This window comes from Aethina tumida, chromosome 1 (assembly GCF_024364675.1).
Source record: "Aethina tumida isolate Nest 87 chromosome 1, icAetTumi1.1, whole genome shotgun sequence".
NCBI lineage: Eukaryota > Metazoa > Arthropoda > Insecta > Coleoptera > Nitidulidae > Aethina > Aethina tumida.
In genome coordinates this window covers 55,657,799-55,676,396 of record NC_065435.1, presented here as the reverse complement: position 1 = coordinate 55,676,396, position 18,598 = coordinate 55,657,799, and the positions used below count along the sequence as shown (strand labels likewise).

Here is an 18,598-nt window from a genome sequence, read left to right as displayed (position 1 = left end):
TCCCTTCAACGCTCACTATTTCTTGTGTCGTTAAACTTACAATTTTTTTATTAACACATACATATTATTTTAATATAAACTTCTTTGAAATATCAAATTGATTTTTACATATATTATTATTGTATGCAACATTATTATAAATAAATAATAACATATATCTGGCACTCCTAATTTTCAGATTCAATCAAAAATACAAATGAAAATAATGTGGACTCTATAATTTTATCACACACAATTTTAAAGACATCAGAACAGAACATATACTAATACACAGTGGTGCACTTTAAACATAATTACACTGAGTACTATTGTATAAAATTAATTTACATTAGCAAATTACATTGGTCCTTACAATTCGGTCCACTACTTCATTCCTTTGTATTTATGAGTATGTAATGAAAAATGGTAAATATAATAAAACTAATTTCAATTAATAAATATATTCTATTCTATGATGAATTCAAACATGGTTAATTTAAATTAAAAACGAGTCATGCAAAAGGGTTAATAAACAATTTATATACAAATTACCAGCATCTGTTTTGACTCATCATTTAGGTCGAGAGCCTTGGTTCATCTAGAGGCAACTGAAAGATGCATTTTAATCATTCGTACTGTCGTTTAATTGCATCATTTCAATTAACTTAATTGACGAATATTCCGTCTTTACATCGTTATTCATTATCCAATGAACGTATTCCGTGCGCCCGCATGTATCTCACGCGGAGACGACTCCTTTAATTAATTTGTATGCACAAAATATAATTTTGTTATCTTAGGTTAAACGAGTAAATTAATCTTATTTATCATTAGATGCGATGTTACGCTCAATCAAATTCCTTCGACAATCTCGTGAATCGAGATAGTCACGTATACTTGTACGCGCATCGATCTCCACGTCCAATTCTGCCGGGATATCATCGGAAATCCTCTTCGCATGCCGGCACAAATAGCTTCGACGGTACAATGCTTGTGCAGTTTTCGTTTTTTTTTTTAACACAAATTTCATTCACAATTCGGCACGTGATTGTCACGCCGTGTGAATGGCGAAACAGCCCTATTCAAGTTAGGACAAAATACGGGACAAACCAGTTTATGCGGGGATAATGGACACGGACGATAGACAAAGCCGGGATGGAGATCGACGTAACAGTGGGAAATTCCGAATTTGGGTTGAGTTCCTTAGGCGTGAATTATTATTTGGAATGAAACGGAAATGGTGAGCGAAACACAATTTTAATTTAATGAATGAACTTCGAATTGGGATATTTCAAATTAGTTGCCTCTAGGCTCAACGAACAAATTAATTGTTGTTTAAATAAATTATTTCACATTTACTAATTGTATATTATAAATCTTAATTTTTTAAATAACACTTTCATCGTAACACGTATTTTAGATTTAATGTTGTATTATTACATTGAGTTGAAAAAATTAAAAGCATTCTTTACATTAGGAAAATTACATTATTAGATTATTCATGATCTAGAATTAATGAGAAGAATAGTTTCACATTTCGAAACGAAATAAACGAATTATCCGACATTTAAATCATTTTAACGGTCATTTTATGTTTTACTTCAATTTTTTATCATTATGTAACAATAAATTGCATAACTACATGCATGGAGAAGTATTTTCATAACTAAAATTTGCAATTCTTTGTATTTTATATTATAATTCAATTTTGCTATGAAAATGTTTTCGTAAAACAAAATTTCCATATAATGAAATGAGTTAAAATGACATAAATTCCTTAATAATTAATTTTCATCTTTTTAGTTCCCAAGATACAAACAAGCCACACATTTTAGGAATTTCAATTTTATTGAAGGGTTCTGAAGAGCTCCATTTATTTCTACATTATTTTTTACAAATGTCTGTCACTCCCTTATCTCATATATTAAGAAACCCTTTAAAATGTTAAAAATTAAATATGTTTCTTTATATTTACGTATGTATGTTAATATATAAGTTTATTATTGTAACCAAAAATATAAAAATGCATTTTTTTCACAAAATTTAATAATTAGTTGAGAATTTTTAATAAAATATAACAAAACTAAAGTTATGATATTTCTTAATTATCAATTTTCCTTTATTTTGCAAGAAATTATATCAAATATAAACATTATTATAAATAATAATATTACTGTTTACTTTTATAATAAAAAATAAAAAAAATCAGTTTCTCATTCTGAATAATTGATATTAAGTAGAGTTTTGCAAATTATTGTATAACAAAGTTTCCTTCATTTATATTATTTGTTTTCTATTTCTCGTAAGTTTTATGATAAATATTAAGTAAAAACTTATTCAAAATATGTTGGTCATGGACTGAAAAAATATCATATTGGCCAAAAGAAAAATTATTAATTTCGTCTTACTAAAAAAAATTAAGATAAATATTTGAGTGCATAATTTTATATTAATTTTTAAAGAAAATATGTATGGACAGAAAAAATATCTAATTAGGAATTGACTTCAACAGATAACTGACTTTGTTTTGATAATTTCAAACAATATTTACTTTTAAATGGAACTGATACTAGACATGAAAATCAACAGTAGATAGAAATGTCGAAAATTACAATTTAACAAAACATATTTTACAAACCATATTTTATTCAAAAACGTATTATGTATACTTTCCTCATTTTCATCCCAAAAGTTTCCAACAATTCATTAATTATGATAAGCCATAGTTAAAGAATAAGTTCAAAGTAACTTTGCCTGGTATACCAGAAAATAATATCATATAATTGGATTCTAAATTATAAAACCCTGATTCGTTTTCCACTCTTACATAAACCTATTTGTTATTTTATTTGATGCTTTATTTTTTATTGAATATGTAATTTGATATTAAAAACATAAAACTTTAACTTTAACTTAACATATTGAAATTATTTATTGATAAAAAATTGACAAAAATTTGTAAAATTGATCCCTCTATAGCTGCCATTTTTCTTCTGATCGAAACGCATTACGTACTATTGAATACTAAACTTCCTGACGAGATATTATTCATATCAATCGCGCATGCCGTTAATTTTGGACGTCGCTATAAGTAAAATGATAAACCGACAAACACAAGTTTGCCATTATCTACACTCCATTCACACAAGGTATGGAGTGAAATAAAGAATAGCCACGCGCTACTCACGCAAACTTCACGGGATTTTCGACAGGGTCGTAATTAAAACCATAAGAATAATAATATTTTGGTCAAATAAATATTCTTTTGGACTTGTTAACATGGCACTATTTTTTATACCTGAATGCTACCATGGCAAAATTTAGGCGTGATCAAGATCCAATCTTTCCGAAAATCTGTTACGTCTGGATCACGTGCTTATCACTCAAATGAATTTGTTTATATTAATTCGTACCTTGAGTAAATGAACTACAAGTTATAGTTGGAATTTCTTTCATCTATCTATATTCATTATTTTCAGTATTCCATTTCTTGTAAGCTCCTCAATAAATGTTAAATGAAAACTAAAGAAAATTTATAATATCCTTCTGATAGAAAAATTGAGATAAATATTTTAGTGCATATTATTTTAACACGCACAACGATGGAAAATATCTAATTTATAATTGACTTTAATAGATAGCTTTGTTTTGAATATTTCATTAAAGATGTATTTGTACCTGGAGCTGATATTAAAAATTTAAAATCAACAGCCAGATATTCCGTATATTCCAACTTAACAAAAATATTTTATAAACTGTAACATATTTTATTTAAAAACATAAATATGGCATTCTAATGTACTTTTCCCATTTCCGACTCGAGAGTTTCCTACAAATTCAATAGTTATAACAAACCAGAGTTAAAGAACATGTTAAACTTTGCCTGGTAGACCAGAAAACGATCTCACATAATTAGGCTCTAAATTATAAAACCTTGTTTCGTTTTCCACATAAGCCTCTTCGTTATTCATTTGTTATTCAGTTTGTAATTTGATATGTTACCTGAGATGAAATGCATTTACATCGGGTTATTTTACCCTAATTAACGGGCTTAGAATTAGCTCAAACTGCATACATCTGCAGGCGTACGTAAGCATGTAAAATCTTTAGTTTGCTACTTGTTAAAAATCAAACGAAATGGTTGCACCATTTTCACTGTGCCAGACGGAAAAAATTAGTATTGCGACGGAAGAAAAATTATACTAAGATGCTAACAAAAAACGACTAATTAATATTTTAATTAAGCGATAAATATTTAACAGAGTGTAATTTAAATGCTATCTAAAATAAAAAAGCAAAACATGTTTTTAAGCGAAAACGTTTATGAATTCTTTAATGCGTTGTCCTGCGTTTTAAATTGAAATTAAATTGAAAAACGTGTCGTGTTCAGGTCCGTCCGTTGTTCCAAACGCCAACGAGTTGTATCAAGAAAAACAAAATTTGCCAACGTTTTGACTTTTCATTTCGATTTGCCGACTAATGACAATTTGAATGATTCTTTCCAATATTAAATCGATTAAATCGACCCGGTTTTTTCGACATTTCGATGAAACGTAGGCAATTTATTTATGCGTAACCACAATATTGCGATAGTGGTTTGGTGTTTCAAACGGTCGACGTCCTATCGGTTTAGTTTCCATCCACCAAACCCGTGCACGGACTAGTGGCTGACTAATTTTTAAAGTTAAACAAGTTTAACCTGAATTTTAGGACGCGTAGAACTTTTGAATTTTTATTAAAATAAACCGATCGGTCGATTCGGTTTATTTGGTTTCGTCTCGACAAGTACATTTCAAAGGTGTTTTTATTTATAATTAGACACACGTAATGAGTTTACGGATTAAAAATAGTGAGGGAATAGCGTGTGCAAGGAAACTACGTATCTTGGGGGCGGGAGGTGTTAAAAAATCGATAAACAAGTCATAGAAAAATAATTACTTTGCAAATTTCCTGATTTGATGTCTTTACCACCGGATTATTTGTTCCCCATCATCATTTTATATGCCAATATTGTTGTACCACTTGCGAAATGATTGACGTTTTGAGCCTTATTCTTTGATGAATTGTTTCTTTTATTTGTCCTGCTAACATTTTTATTCCCGATCTTTAGTTATATACGCATTTTGACTACAAAGAACTGTCTGCTAAGTGCCTTTTTTATTTGTTTGTCACACACAAAAGAAAGTATGTTTAAGTCGTTAAGGGTAAAGCAAAGTTTTGTACAACTTCCTTTTATCTTATATCGTTTTCGACATACTTTCGACGATAAAGCCAATTTTGAAATTGTTTCGGAGTTTTTACCAAATAGTCTTGTCAAGAAATGTCGAATGAAGTTATTGTAGTTTCTTTTTTTCAGATCTTTATGTCCTTTAAATAACATTGGTTTGCAAATTCTTACATTTGAAATGCAGAAATTTTCTCTTACATCTTTTAGGGTAATTCGTATGCCCCCGAACACGAATATTCTATCCAGCCATTTCGGTTTTATTTTTCTTTCAAGTGAAATATGTCGCCGTAATATTTGTATAAAATTCTAGTACCTAGTCGTTAATTACGGAGACACAGGGTGTCGAAGTTAATGGTTTATTTTTTATTGATAGATGTCAATGATATAAAACTTTAGGGTGAAAAATTCAAATTTGTTAACAAATTGAGAGTATGGTGTGACAGACAGACGACGAGAGCATTTGCAAACGGCCATAACTTTTACGCCATTCACTATACATGATTCTCGAATAGCAATATTTATTAAAACAGGTATACCTCATTAATGTCGCTAAAAGCAACATGTAATGATAGATCTGTATTAAACCATTGATTTTAGAAGTACCTGAAAAATAAATTATTGACTTTGTAACTGTATTTCAGTAATTATTAGATTTCAGGATGTTTCTAGTTTTTGGAACCATACAAAATTCCCAATTACTTCCAATTACGGAATCAAGAACAATTGATATGGATGAGTCGTAATGTTTCAATTAATATTCATTCAGTCTAAAACATTCATATCAAAATATTTCATTTCGACATGCAAATTCAAATAAGACAATTTGAGATACATTTCCTTTTCTTAGTAGGTAGTCAAAACGATGAACAAAGTGAAAAATTCCAGCAATACATTAGAAAAATTTAGCCGATAGAAAATAAAAGTTCAAGTTCTTTACACAGTTCAAATAGTTGAAAAAAAAAATAGGAATAAACCGCCGGATACATAATTTACTCATATTTCTAAAAAATATTATTCATTCATCTGAACGGCTCTTGCCATTTACTCTGGACGCCGCATTAAATAAAACTAAAAAACAGAAATTTACCATCATCTAAGAGAATGGCACAAAGAAAAAAAAAAAGAAATATAATTTTGTAAAACATATGTGAAATAAAGTTTTTTATTTTTACTGTAAACTAGTGTAACATATGTTATTTTATTTTTGTGATTTGCTTTAAATAGAAATATTTTAGTCTAGAAGGCCAATTATTTAATTTATCTTCTAGGATCCAGAATACTATAAAATTAATTTAAAATACAAGTTCTTTCGCGTTTAAAAATTATTTAAACATGTCCAGAAATAGACGACAAATTTAACTTATTTTTGAAAATTAATAATCAACTCTCCGTCGATTATTAAGGCTTATTAAACCATATAACTTTATATCTTATTTTTAACATAACAATATGAATTTTTGAAGCAATATCACGTTAATTCAATTTGTTTTCAAACCTATTTATTTGTTAAATTTCACTGAAAACGATGAAACAATAAACAAATAACAATTATCTCAGGTTAATTAAATTTATTTCTTTTTAAAACCAATTTATTTTAATTAGATTGGTGAGTAATAATAATTATATATTTCAAAAACAGGACAAGCGTATGCATATACATTTTCTGAAAATTCGAATCGACAAATACAAAAAATGATTTAGATTAATCTAAATATTTGTTTATTTAGGTATAATAATACTTAACCTATTTTTGAAAATCAACTCTTCGTCAATTATTAATAATTTATTAGCCTTTGTAACATTATATTTTGTTTTTAATATTACCATATGAATTTTTGATCACATTTTGAAACAATATTATTTAAATTCAATGTTTTAAAACCTATTTATTTCTTCAATTTCAGTCCAAGCACATAAATAAATAATAATTATCTCACCTCATCATCACAACATATATTTCAAAAACAGGACATGATAGACAGGGTATGATACAGATTAATCTAAATATTTTTTTATTACATAAAATATGAAATAAATAAAAGATAAATAATAAAATATAAAAAAAAATAATATAAAAATAAAATAATCGATCCTATATAAGAAAATTTTTTAGAACAAATCTCCTGTTTTGTTTAATTAATTTAAATTTATTACTAGTGTCAAATTAGTTACAAAAATCATTCCTCAATTTGAATTAAAATATTTTTAACGTTAAGGAAAGGAACTAATGAATATAATAAGTGTAATTAGTATTAAGTAAAAAGCAAATTTGCAATTTAATTTGACACACTAAATATCACCCAAATTAACAAGTATACATTTAGTAATCAGTTTGTGAATGAGGTGAAAGAATTACATTTACCAACAAACACAAACCTGACACATAATTATTAAACTAGAATGGCAATGCATAATTATCTTTCAAATTTATTCATATTGTATAATTCAGTATGTTTTTGTAATCCCCAATGATTTTAACTTTTTAATATGTTTATACAAGTACAAAATTAATAGATGCGCAACAATTAATTAATAAATATAATTCATTATTTATTTATAAAACATCACGTAAATTAATCTTTACTTTGTAACTCACTTGTTACTAGTTGAAGAACTACCTGACTTTAGAAACTTCAAATCTTTTCTGAGAAGATAGGACAATTGTACACTAGGTAGTTCCATTAAGGATCCAACCTAAATTGTAAATAATTTTGTACATTATAAACAAATTTTTAATGTTACATTACATTGAAAATTTAATTAAGTAAATTTGTTAAAAATATTAATTTAAATTGTTAATACTGCATCATATTGGGTAAACTGATATTAACAAAACATTATTTTTCCACAATTTGGCACGTGATTTAAACAAATTTGTACACAAATTGCACAATGTGACCGAACACCTCTATTTACCGTCGCTTCATAACCTCAAAAAACTTTTAATTTCTCTTCGCGAAACGGGCTTAAACGCATGACAACGCTGCGATATGATAATTATAACATGAACAAACATTCACACACAAATACATCACCCAAAAAGCACATAAGAACGTAACCAAAACCAGCCGAATGTTTAAGATCTCATGCCGCTTCCGAGTTAAGGTTAAGACAGCCGCGACTTTACGTTCGTTTCGAGCGACAAAATGTCACAGAAACGAAAAACATTGAAAACAATTGAATCGTTGGGAAAATTTATATTCACCCTATCATGCGTTGATGAAATGTATTTCCACGCGAAAAATACACATGCACTTCACCGTCCACTTGCACACTACCCGACGGTTTCAAACAGACTGCCCACGTTCGGGCGGCTTCGCAGCTGCAACGGCACGGTCGTGTGCGTTCGGCGCACGCGGTGTTCTCTGATGACACATTTGTTGATTTTCCGTCGTGCCTCCTCGATGGGGCATCGGGGATTTTGATCATCCCCCATCGAATACCGAAATCCCGATTCGCGATAGTCGACCGACAGGTGAATGAATATAAAAAGGTGAGGATTATCATTTTATTGCGATTTATTGCGACATATTATTATATTATTGTACGAGATGGTTCTGAAATGTCTGTACCTGGTGATCACATAACGGAGGCCGTTGCCGATATTTCGCAAATTACTAATCGAATATGTATAAGAAATATATAATTTGTAAAAGTGGAAAAAAAAGTGAAATATATTTTCAAATTTCTAAATTGACCGCTAAGGGGCCTAACATCACCGACTTATCAGAAAAATAATTTTGTCTTTCTGATCTAATTTGTCAAAGGGTTCGAAAAATTCCAATATCAAAGAACAATCCAATCTTTTCGTCAACTGAAATTAAAGCCAACCCGGAAAAAATGTTGACTGAGAGAAGACGGTTAGTAAGTTGTTTGATCTCAGACCTACAAGAAAAACGCTGATTTCTACTAAAAATGTGAGGTTCCAATTTTGACTTGCTTAGGATCACATTAACTGGATCAGAGAACAGTGCGGATGAGTTTAAATTTAATTTATTAAAAAAATGATGATTCTGCTTATGTTAAACATTCTACAGAAACAAATATGCAATTACAAAAAGAGTTTGTTGCCCAGTGAAAAATGGTATTGATTCAAATATATTATGGGGTTGCTTCAATTTTTCTGCTGTAGGCCCCCGATTTATGTACATATATATATATATATATATATATATATATATATATATATATATATATATATATATATATATTTAAGAACTAATGCTCTTAATAAATATGTTTGAACATGTAAACGATTCCAGATGCACATCCAAAATTGTGACGGATTAGTTAAAAGACCAAAGCATCGATATATATTGCCCGTCCCAATCTCCTGACATCAACCCTGTAGAAAACATGAGGGATCGTGTTCATAGTCATTTTAATAAGTTGCTTAATAATGGTCACCACTGTATATCTAAAGCAAGAACAAATAGTTTAGGTAACCAGAATTAACTATAAAGAATACTTTGATAATACTATACTCGTATTCCTCTTGATAAAATGCAGCAAAATTTTAATAACATTTTAATAATAATTTTAATATGTTAAATCTATAAATATATTATAAATATAAAAATAAAAATTTCTCAGCATTATTTCTACATAACTGTTATGTGATAGATGTTGCTCCGAACTTTCTGAGATGAATGAATTTAAATAGTTTGCTACTTACTGTAATTCATCTTAATAAACCATTTACGCATTTTTCGGGGTTGCTAGTGCATTAGTCCAAACCTTGTATTAACTTATTTAATTAAAAAATATATAAAAATTATTTGCAAAATAAGAAATACATTAGAAACGCCATACATTTTGGAACCTGACAGCTTTTGATTTGAAGTTGGTTGTTTATGAACAATCGTAAGCCTGTCCTTCATATTTTAGAAGCTTCCAACTATTTCCTGTTATACGTATGTCATTTTGTTGAAAAATGTGACTGATGCCTTTTATAGTGGAAACTAATGGATGTGCGTTTCAGTTCCCTTTTTACTCACAAAATTATATTTATTTCCATCATTCTAAATATTTAAAAATGGCTAGTTCAAATAAATTATCCTGAAATTATGATAATCGTCTGAATTTAAAGTATCCAATGTATAAAAAAGGCGGAACATTTTTACTAGGATCATTTTTCAAGTCGCACGGTTAATCACTTCCAATCGCACCGTTTGTTTTATGCAGCATTTGGAACCGTTATTAGGTCTGAAATTGTGTTCAAATGTGTATACAAATATTTAAACCAGCATAAAAACCATATACATAGAGACATTAATCTGTTTTTTTAAGCTTTATTCAATAAAGTAGGTAAACTAATACATACCACATAATATAGTATATAAAAATAATAGAATAAATCTTGCACAAAGTGTTTTGGCAAGATGATGTTGTTAAATAAAGTAACTATAAATAAATTAAAATTAAATGGAAGTATTTTATTCTAAGATTAACAAGCTATTAAATAGATAATTGATTTTACAGGATACAGCACTCATCACTGTTGAGTGAACAGGTTACCTAAATTACATATGTTTATGTTGTCATGGACAAACACCAAATTAATCTAACTGTGTTAAAATAATTTAAATAAATTCTAATTGTTTGAATACTAATAATAGATACACGTGTATGATGATACTGTAAAATTTTGTTGGAGCTTTACCAAAAATGTTTTAAAGTGTATTGTACTGAGGGTTCAATCTAGTAATTTGTATTAATAAGATAAAATTTTAAGAATATATGTATGTGATGTTATTAGAATTTTAATTATTTATTAGCAAAGTAATAAACAAATAATTAAATGAATGTGTCCCGAGCCAAGTTGTCACTCACATGTGATGATGTCACATAAATTCATTAGAGTTTAATGCATATTTTTTTGGATAGAATCAGTTCTTTTTTAAATAAATATATTATAGTAATACTGTTACGGTCATTATTATAGCTTATTAAAATATTATATATTTTGAGCCATAACTCTTTTATTAAATTTAATATTAAATATTAAACTATTATATTCTTATTCGATAAACAGTTACATATATTCTTCTAACTTTGAATAATACATTTTTTGTTTTATATTTTTGGCACATCTCCGGAGCATAGACAGACAAGTTTATATTCCTCCAAGCTTCTCGAATTGCTATGATGTCTTTTAAATTTGTAAAATTGTTATGTCGAATTTGGTTTATAAACGTGATCTGCCATGTTTTCTATAGAGTTAATGTTTGGATATTGAAACAGACAAGATAAAACATCGATTATTTGGTCTTTTATGCAATCCGTCCCAATTTAGTTTTGTGTTTTAGATCTTTTTCATGTTAAAACACATTTATTTATTCAATATATGTAAGCAAATTGTCGGTTAATATGTCCTTGTACATAAATCAATACAAAGGGCCACAATAATTGAACCGCCACCATGTTTCACTGTGAATATAACAAACTTCTTGACTAGACTCACTAAAAACTAAAATAAAAAAGTATGAAAATGTTTTAAATAAAATTCGATTGATCAGTTGCATCAGACACAACTATAACAGAAAAAACAATAAACATAAGTACTGGCATCCAATTCAAATAGTATTTTTAATATAATTTATTATAAGTTGCTATAATTAGGGCCACTTCTGTATGATTATGGACAAACGCCAAATTAATCGAATTGAATTAAAATAATTTGAATAAATTCTAATTATTTGATTACTAATAATAGATACATGTGTGTGCTGATACTGCAACATTGGAGCTATACCAAAAAATGTTTAAACTTGTTTGGTCTAGTATTTTGGTAGTACGAATAATATGGCATTTTAATAATATATGTATATAATGTTTTTAGAATTTTAATTATTTATTAACAACTAAGTAATAAACAAATGAATTAATCCACAAAACACTGCCATGAGCCAAGTTGTCACTCATATGCTGATGATGTCGCACAAGTTCATCAGAGCTTAACGCATAATTTTATGCATGGAAGCATAGACGGTACCATTTTTTTTTAAATGAGAATGTTCTCTAAACTGTGAATTTACACTTGCAATTTACTAGGAACAATAAGGTGATTAATTTAATGTTATTAGACTTTTAATTATTTAATATAAAATGCTTAATAAACAAATAAAATTAAACGACAAAACATCTTCGCACCCGAAAGTTGATGCATGAGAACGTAGATGTTATCATTTTTTTTTAAACAAACATGTCCACTAAACTGTGGTTTACTGTAGTAATTTGGTAATACCAAATAGGTAAAAGAGCAGTTTAAGAACTCATTAATAATTTAAGGCTATTAGAATTTTAATTATTTAATAGTAAATATGAAATAAACAAATAAAATTAGACCACAAACCATCCTCATGGTAGTTGCAAGTAGCATGCTAGTGATGGCTATAAAAGTTTACTACAGCTTAACATATAATTTTATGCGTTCGAGCATAAATGGTACCAATTTTATTTAATGATATACCCACTAAACTGTCGGTTCACTATAGTTTTTTAATAATATCAATAAGTAAAAATGGCACTTAAAAACAAAATAGCATATATATATAATGTTATTGGAGTTTTAATTATTTAATAACAGATATATAATAAACAAATAAAACTAAACGACAAAACATCGCGCCATTAGACGTGATGCCAGTGGCAACATCGCGTCCCAGTCCAGTTTCCTGGTACGGGTACATGTGATCAGCGGTTGATTTTTTCCTATCGGAATACGTTATGTTAATGCAAAGTAGCTTGCGATAACATTTTGACGCATGTTTATTGTTTACAATAACACCATAAGCGACTCTGAAGATATTTAAATCGGCTCCGCTTGTGAATTTATGGTAATTAAATGGCTCACTTAACCAAAGTTTATTTGTGTATGTTACAATTAGATTTCAACTCAATTTTCAAGTAGGACAAATAATCAACCGCTTGCTCATTGTAAACATTCTATATAGATGCGCTCGTGCGCGAATTGATTGAATACTGGTTTAGTGGCACCATCTTTTGTCAGTACGCAGTGCCTGGTTTCGTTGTCGTTTCGGAGATGGCGCCACACTATTAGTTCGTATTTTGAATGACCCATAATCCGATTCATAATAAATATGCGATAAGAATTTTTACTTATGTTTACTACTATTCAAGCATTGACGTCTTCTTGTAGATGATCGGTAAAATGGCTAGCGCAGCTAAGGGACTGTTACGAAAGGAGATTGCTAAGAAGCTGGAACTCATACCCATTGAAGAAAGAAAACGCCAATCGGAAATTGTTAAAGAAAAGGTACCAATGATTCGATATTTATTTAACCACACTGCGTTATTTGTTTCTGTTGTGTTTCAGTTATTTAATTTACCAGAGTTTCAGAAGTCGAAGAGAGTTTCTGTATTTTTAAGTTTGGATACTGAAATTGATACGGAACCAATTGTAAGGAAGATATTTGAAGATGGAAAAGAATGTTTTGTTCCTAGGTAAGAAATTTATTATGCTATCCACTATAGGCAAGTTTGTCATTTTGAACTTTAACTTTATGTTTACTTAACAATTTTAAGAACTGTTATTGTTTTTATATTTTTCAACTTATCACATTTTACAAATATTTTATGATAATATTTTAAACACTAACTAATTATAGAATAATTTGATTGTGGAATTTTTTAAATTCTTTAAATATTATAATAATTTTATAGACGCAAATATATATTTTTTATTGACTAATACTTTTTAACATTTATGAAAATGTTTAGATACAGTAAAGCTGGCATGCAAATGGTAAAACTGAAATCAATGGAAGATTGGGAAACTTTACCCGTAACAAAATGGAACATTAAACAACCATCCCTAAAGGATAACAGGGAAGACGCTTTACAAACTGGTACGGTATATTTATGTAATAACCTTACATTTAGTGTCATTATATTCGTTTTCAGGTGGATTAGATTTTATTGTATCACCTGGTGTGGCATTTACCAAGAAGGGTGGACGCTTGGGACATGGTGGGGGATACTACGATCGATTTTTTAAACAAGTTAGAAGTGGTCAATCTCATCCTGTACATTTTGTTGGTGTAGCCTTTAAAGAGCAGATTCTCGAAGAAATTCCATTAGAAGAGACTGATGTTATTATCGATAAAGTTTTGTATGCAGATTAATGTTTATAATCAAAATAAAACTCTTATCTACACTTGTATATATTGTATTATTTATTTAGACTAATTAGTTTTTAATTTAGGCGTCTTCGAACGACATAATAAACATAATATTTTTAGTATAAGATAAACGGCTGCAATGACAATTGCTAAGGTTACTCCAATAACATCTAGTAATAAAAAGTGACACCAGTTGATATCAACACTTGGACTTCTTAAATGAGTTGTACCATTGTGTCTAATAACATATTCAGTCCACCAAACAACTCTCTCTAAACTGGTCTGAGGATGATCATTCAGGAGTTTGTTAAATTCTCTAGTTTTCTTTCTGTACTTATCGTTTCCTGCAACTTCCACTATGGCGGCTTTTAATTCTTCTTTCGTCACCGTTAAGTAATCGACTCCTATCCCAATTCCATATTCATTTAATCTTCTAATATTCATTTCCTGGTCTGCTATAAAGGGCACTCCAATAATTGGCACTCCAGCATGAAATGATTCTTCCAATGATTGCAAACCGCATTGAGTGATAAAAGCTTTAATGTTTGGATGAGCTAAAACACACTAATTAAAATTTATTAGGAACATCATTAATAAATACCTAAAACGTCTTGTTGGGAGAGCCATTTTCTTGTGATGACATTTTTTGGTTGGTTTGGTAAGTGATCCGATTCCCACTTCCATAAAACTGTGTATGGTAGTTCTGCAAATGTTTCGATGAGAACATTTCTGAATCTTTCTGGCATATTAACACTCTGAACATTTGAACCCAGACTGAAGTAAATTACTCCGTTCTTGGCTCTATCTAACTCATTCTTTAGATCCTAAAATATAGATAAAAATATAATTATTATTGAATTAGATAAAATTTATTTATTAAACCTCTGGCAATGGTTTTGTGGGTTTAATATGTAGTTGGTTTATCTCAATTATTGTTGGTATTCTGGGTCCGGGCTCGTACAGTATGGGATTTGTTGTTAAAAATAGAAGACTTATGTTTTTTTGCAATTCTCCCAAGTACGGAATATTATTTCCTAAATATTTTCTAGCAATTTGGTCACACTTTGGAATGGCATCAAAATACAAGTACGCTCTGACCCACAAGTAGTAAAAAGTACTGTACCATCTTTCCGTGAAAGTTAGTTTTCCGTGATATGGTAGGAACATCTCCGAGTACATGGCAGGATGATGCGGATTGCCCATGGCAAAATGTGTGCCAATGTAAGCGCCCATGGAACTGATTGCAATCACGGGAGCATTGAATCTTGAACCAAGGCTTACAAAAATTGGATTTATATACATCTGCACCATTACGAGATCAAATTTCTCATCGGGATTCTCATATATTTTTTTAAATTCTTTGTTTTGGAATATGGCTTCTGACAGTTCATAGTTCAGATCAAAAATCGACTGTATTTTGCTTGTGGTTGAATTCATTTTTGACATGAAATATTGGAAACCGTGTCGAAGAAAAATTTCTTTAGTGTGACTCATGTCGATCTCGACTAAATTTTTTATACTAGTTTCCCTAGTGGGGTGAGAAGTTACGACAGTTACTTCATGTCCCCGCAGAGCAAGTTCCTTCCAAATAGGCTGAAACACGCACTGGTGACTAAAAGAAGGCATCTGAAAAATTCCGAGGATTCTTGCAGAGTCACTGAACTTTAAAATCATAAACCAATATAGAATGTACTTAATTTCCATCTTGTCTAAAATATAAAACATAATATTGTTCAAACTTTTGGTAAATAATAAGGAAGTTGAAAATAATTTACTTACTTCTTCTAATACATCCACTGAAGTAAAATTAAACTACGTGCAGTTTGCAATGCGTACTAAATATTATAGTCTTGCTTAGGTCATCTGCTTATCTTATTTAGTAAATATATTGACATAACTATTAATTAAAATTATTCCTGATTTGATAATAAATCATTAAATTGTCTTCTGCAACATCACAAAAACAAATAATAAAGATAAAATATAAATTTATCTTATTTAAGTATTAAATATAATCGACGATAGATTTTTCCTCAACTTAAAACAAACTGATGGTTTAGTCTGGATACGACTCGAATAGTATCATCCGACAAATTCAGATTAGGCCAAAAGTCAGCATTGGACCGAGTCAAATCTTAATCGATTATGATTCATCTTCTATGAACGAATCATTCAAGAAAAAAATCCTTGATAAAGGTTTAATTTTTTGATAAGGAAACTACAGATTACTTTTATTCAAATTTTTCTTTGGGTACATATGATATAAATTTTGTTAGAACATAAACAAATTTAGCAAACAAATATAATACTAAACATGCTGATGCTATTAGATCTAGAAAGAAAAACTGCCACCAAGGTATGTCTGCTGTGGCGCTTCTTAAGTACGGTGCACCTTTGTGCCTTATTGCATATTCGATCCACCAAACTGCTCTCTCCAGCCCTGATTCTGGCTGATCTTCCATTTCCAATTTAGCTTTTTTAACATTTTCCCGATAACTAAAACGAATCCAGTTAAATTATATTTAAGTCATAATTATCATAACATACTTAGGATTAGTAACTACTTCAACAATAGCCTTTTTAAGTTGATTTTTATTTAAGTTTGCTGGATCTAAAGCAACAGCCAGACCTGACCTATTTAATTTATTAACATTCATAGGTTGATCGCCAATAAACGGAATGCCGACCATTGGTACTTGTCTTGAAATTGCTTCTTCTATGGATTGTAGTCCCCCCTGAGTCACAAACGCTTTAATATTGGAATGGGCTAAAACATCTTGTTGTGGGAACCACTTTCTGGCAATCACATTCTTTGGAATGTTTTCCAAATCGTCAGACTCCCATTTCCATAATATCGTGTATGGCAATTCCGCCATCGCTTCGATGATTGTCGCTCTTAATTTTTTGTTTATGTTAATACTTTTTACGTTTGATCCTAAGCTAAAATAAATTACTCCGTTGTTGGCGTTATCCAATATTTTTTGTAAATCCTGAGGTAACTTTCTTGGCAGTCTTATGTGCAGTTGTCCTATTTGTATGACTTTGGGGACGGTGGGTCGAACGTTATGAATTATATGATTGGTGTTAATCAATAAAAAACTAACATTGTTGACCAAATCACCCAAGTAAGGCACATTCATGCCTAAGTACTTTCTGGAGATGGCGTCAGCTTCCGGTACGGCTTGATAATTGTAAAAGTAATTTAAAGCAATTGACGTGTAAATACTAGATATTTTTTCTTTAAGTGACATATCAAAATGAGTTGGTACATTCATGTCAGGGTATAATACTGGATGGTTTGTGTTTCCTACTGATCCATGCACTGGAATTATTACCTACGAAAAGCAAGAAGTTTTAAATTAAAAAAAAAAAACATTTTTGGTACATTTATTACTCCGAGAGAAGAAATTGCAACAAAAGGACAGTTAAACTTTCCAGCTAAACTGTACATTCCCGGATGGAGTGCTTCGATCATTACTAAATCAAATTTCTGACTACTGTTGTAAATTTTTACAAATCGTTGATCTTTCAGTATGGCCTCCTGGAAGATCAGTGAGGTTGAATAGAACGCTTTGATCATCTCTACTGTAGATAAATCTACAAATTATATATTATTTTATCTATTAAACAATTATGATTACTTTTGCTTACCTTTGGCCATACTTTCTTGTAGTTCTTCTTTTGAAGTTATTAAATTTTTTATATAACCTACATCAATTTCTGTTAAATTTTTAAGTTTAGGATTATTTAATGGGTTTGGTGTTACTACCACCACTTCATGTCCCCTATAATCAGAAAATCTTGGTAGTCTAAGTCGTTTTCTATAACCCTACTTATACTGTATACTTAAAATAAGTAAGTACGCACCTCAAAGATAATTCAGCCCATATTTGCTGGAAAACTATTTGATGACTGTACGATGGAAATTGAAAAATTCCAAGTATTCGTGCACATTTTACACATTTTAGATATAAAATTATTAGAATATATAGAGAAATAGTGTTAGTTAAGCGCATGATTTGACCTAAATGGCAATAGTGGATACCATTTATCGCACTAGTGTATTATAGATCAAAACTACAAGAGATAAAATTTATCTTAATGTCATGTAACATGAAATTAAACAATTTAACTACAAAAATTTTCATTTATTTTTCCACATTACGTAATATTAATTATGCCACAAAAATATTCTGTAATGATTTTATTTGATTTATAAATCATCGTATTAATTCAAAAAATAGGACAC

The 18,598-nt window shown here is 29.5% G+C and overlaps 4 protein-coding genes across 6 annotated transcripts in view; 1 reads left to right on the top strand and 3 right to left on the bottom strand.

The window, feature by feature from the left end:
• Positions 1–8,491, bottom strand: part of LOC109602459 (transient receptor potential cation channel trpm) — a 106,762-nt gene extending 98,271 nt beyond the window's left edge. For both annotated transcript variants that reach the window (XM_049961415.1, XM_049961416.1), the window contains exon 1: positions 8,412–8,491. The gene's annotated coding sequence lies outside the window, so the exon portion shown is untranslated. The remainder of the gene's footprint in view (positions 1–8,411) is intronic.
• A 134-nt stretch (positions 8,492–8,625) lies between these two features.
• LOC109602470 (5-formyltetrahydrofolate cyclo-ligase) lies at positions 8,626–14,390 on the top strand. Of its 2 annotated transcripts, none has more exons than XM_020018837.2 (5): positions 8,626–8,699; positions 13,368–13,484; positions 13,545–13,672; positions 13,949–14,076; positions 14,132–14,390. In XM_020018837.2, exons 2-5 carry the CDS (start codon positions 13,368–13,370, stop codon positions 14,350–14,352), a joined length of 594 nt encoding a protein of 197 aa, XP_019874396.1. In that variant the 5' UTR covers positions 8,626–8,699; the 3' UTR covers positions 14,353–14,390. The 2 variants fall into 2 exon arrangements, with proteins under 2 accessions (XP_019874396.1, XP_049817377.1); XM_049961420.1 differs by lacking the exon at positions 8,626–8,699 and adding an exon at positions 12,931–13,044.
• LOC109601617 (UDP-glucosyltransferase 2) lies at positions 14,376–16,267 on the bottom strand. The gene is made up of 4 exons (XM_049961417.1): positions 16,129–16,267; positions 15,232–16,058; positions 14,951–15,173; positions 14,376–14,903 (listed from the first exon to the last, which is right to left on the bottom strand). The coding sequence occupies exons 2-4, from the start codon at positions 16,051–16,053 to the stop codon at positions 14,413–14,415; spliced, it is 1,536 nt and encodes a 511-aa protein (XP_049817374.1). The 5' UTR covers positions 16,054–16,058; positions 16,129–16,267; the 3' UTR covers positions 14,376–14,412.
• A 307-nt stretch (positions 16,268–16,574) lies between these two features.
• LOC109601627 (UDP-glycosyltransferase UGT5-like) lies at positions 16,575–18,376 on the bottom strand. The gene is made up of 5 exons (XM_020017883.2): positions 18,217–18,376; positions 18,001–18,134; positions 17,744–17,946; positions 16,897–17,684; positions 16,575–16,845 (listed from the first exon to the last, which is right to left on the bottom strand). The coding sequence occupies exons 1-5, from the start codon at positions 18,363–18,365 to the stop codon at positions 16,581–16,583; spliced, it is 1,539 nt and encodes a 512-aa protein (XP_019873442.2). The 5' UTR covers positions 18,366–18,376; the 3' UTR covers positions 16,575–16,580.
• Positions 18,377–18,598: the final 222 nt, after the last annotated feature.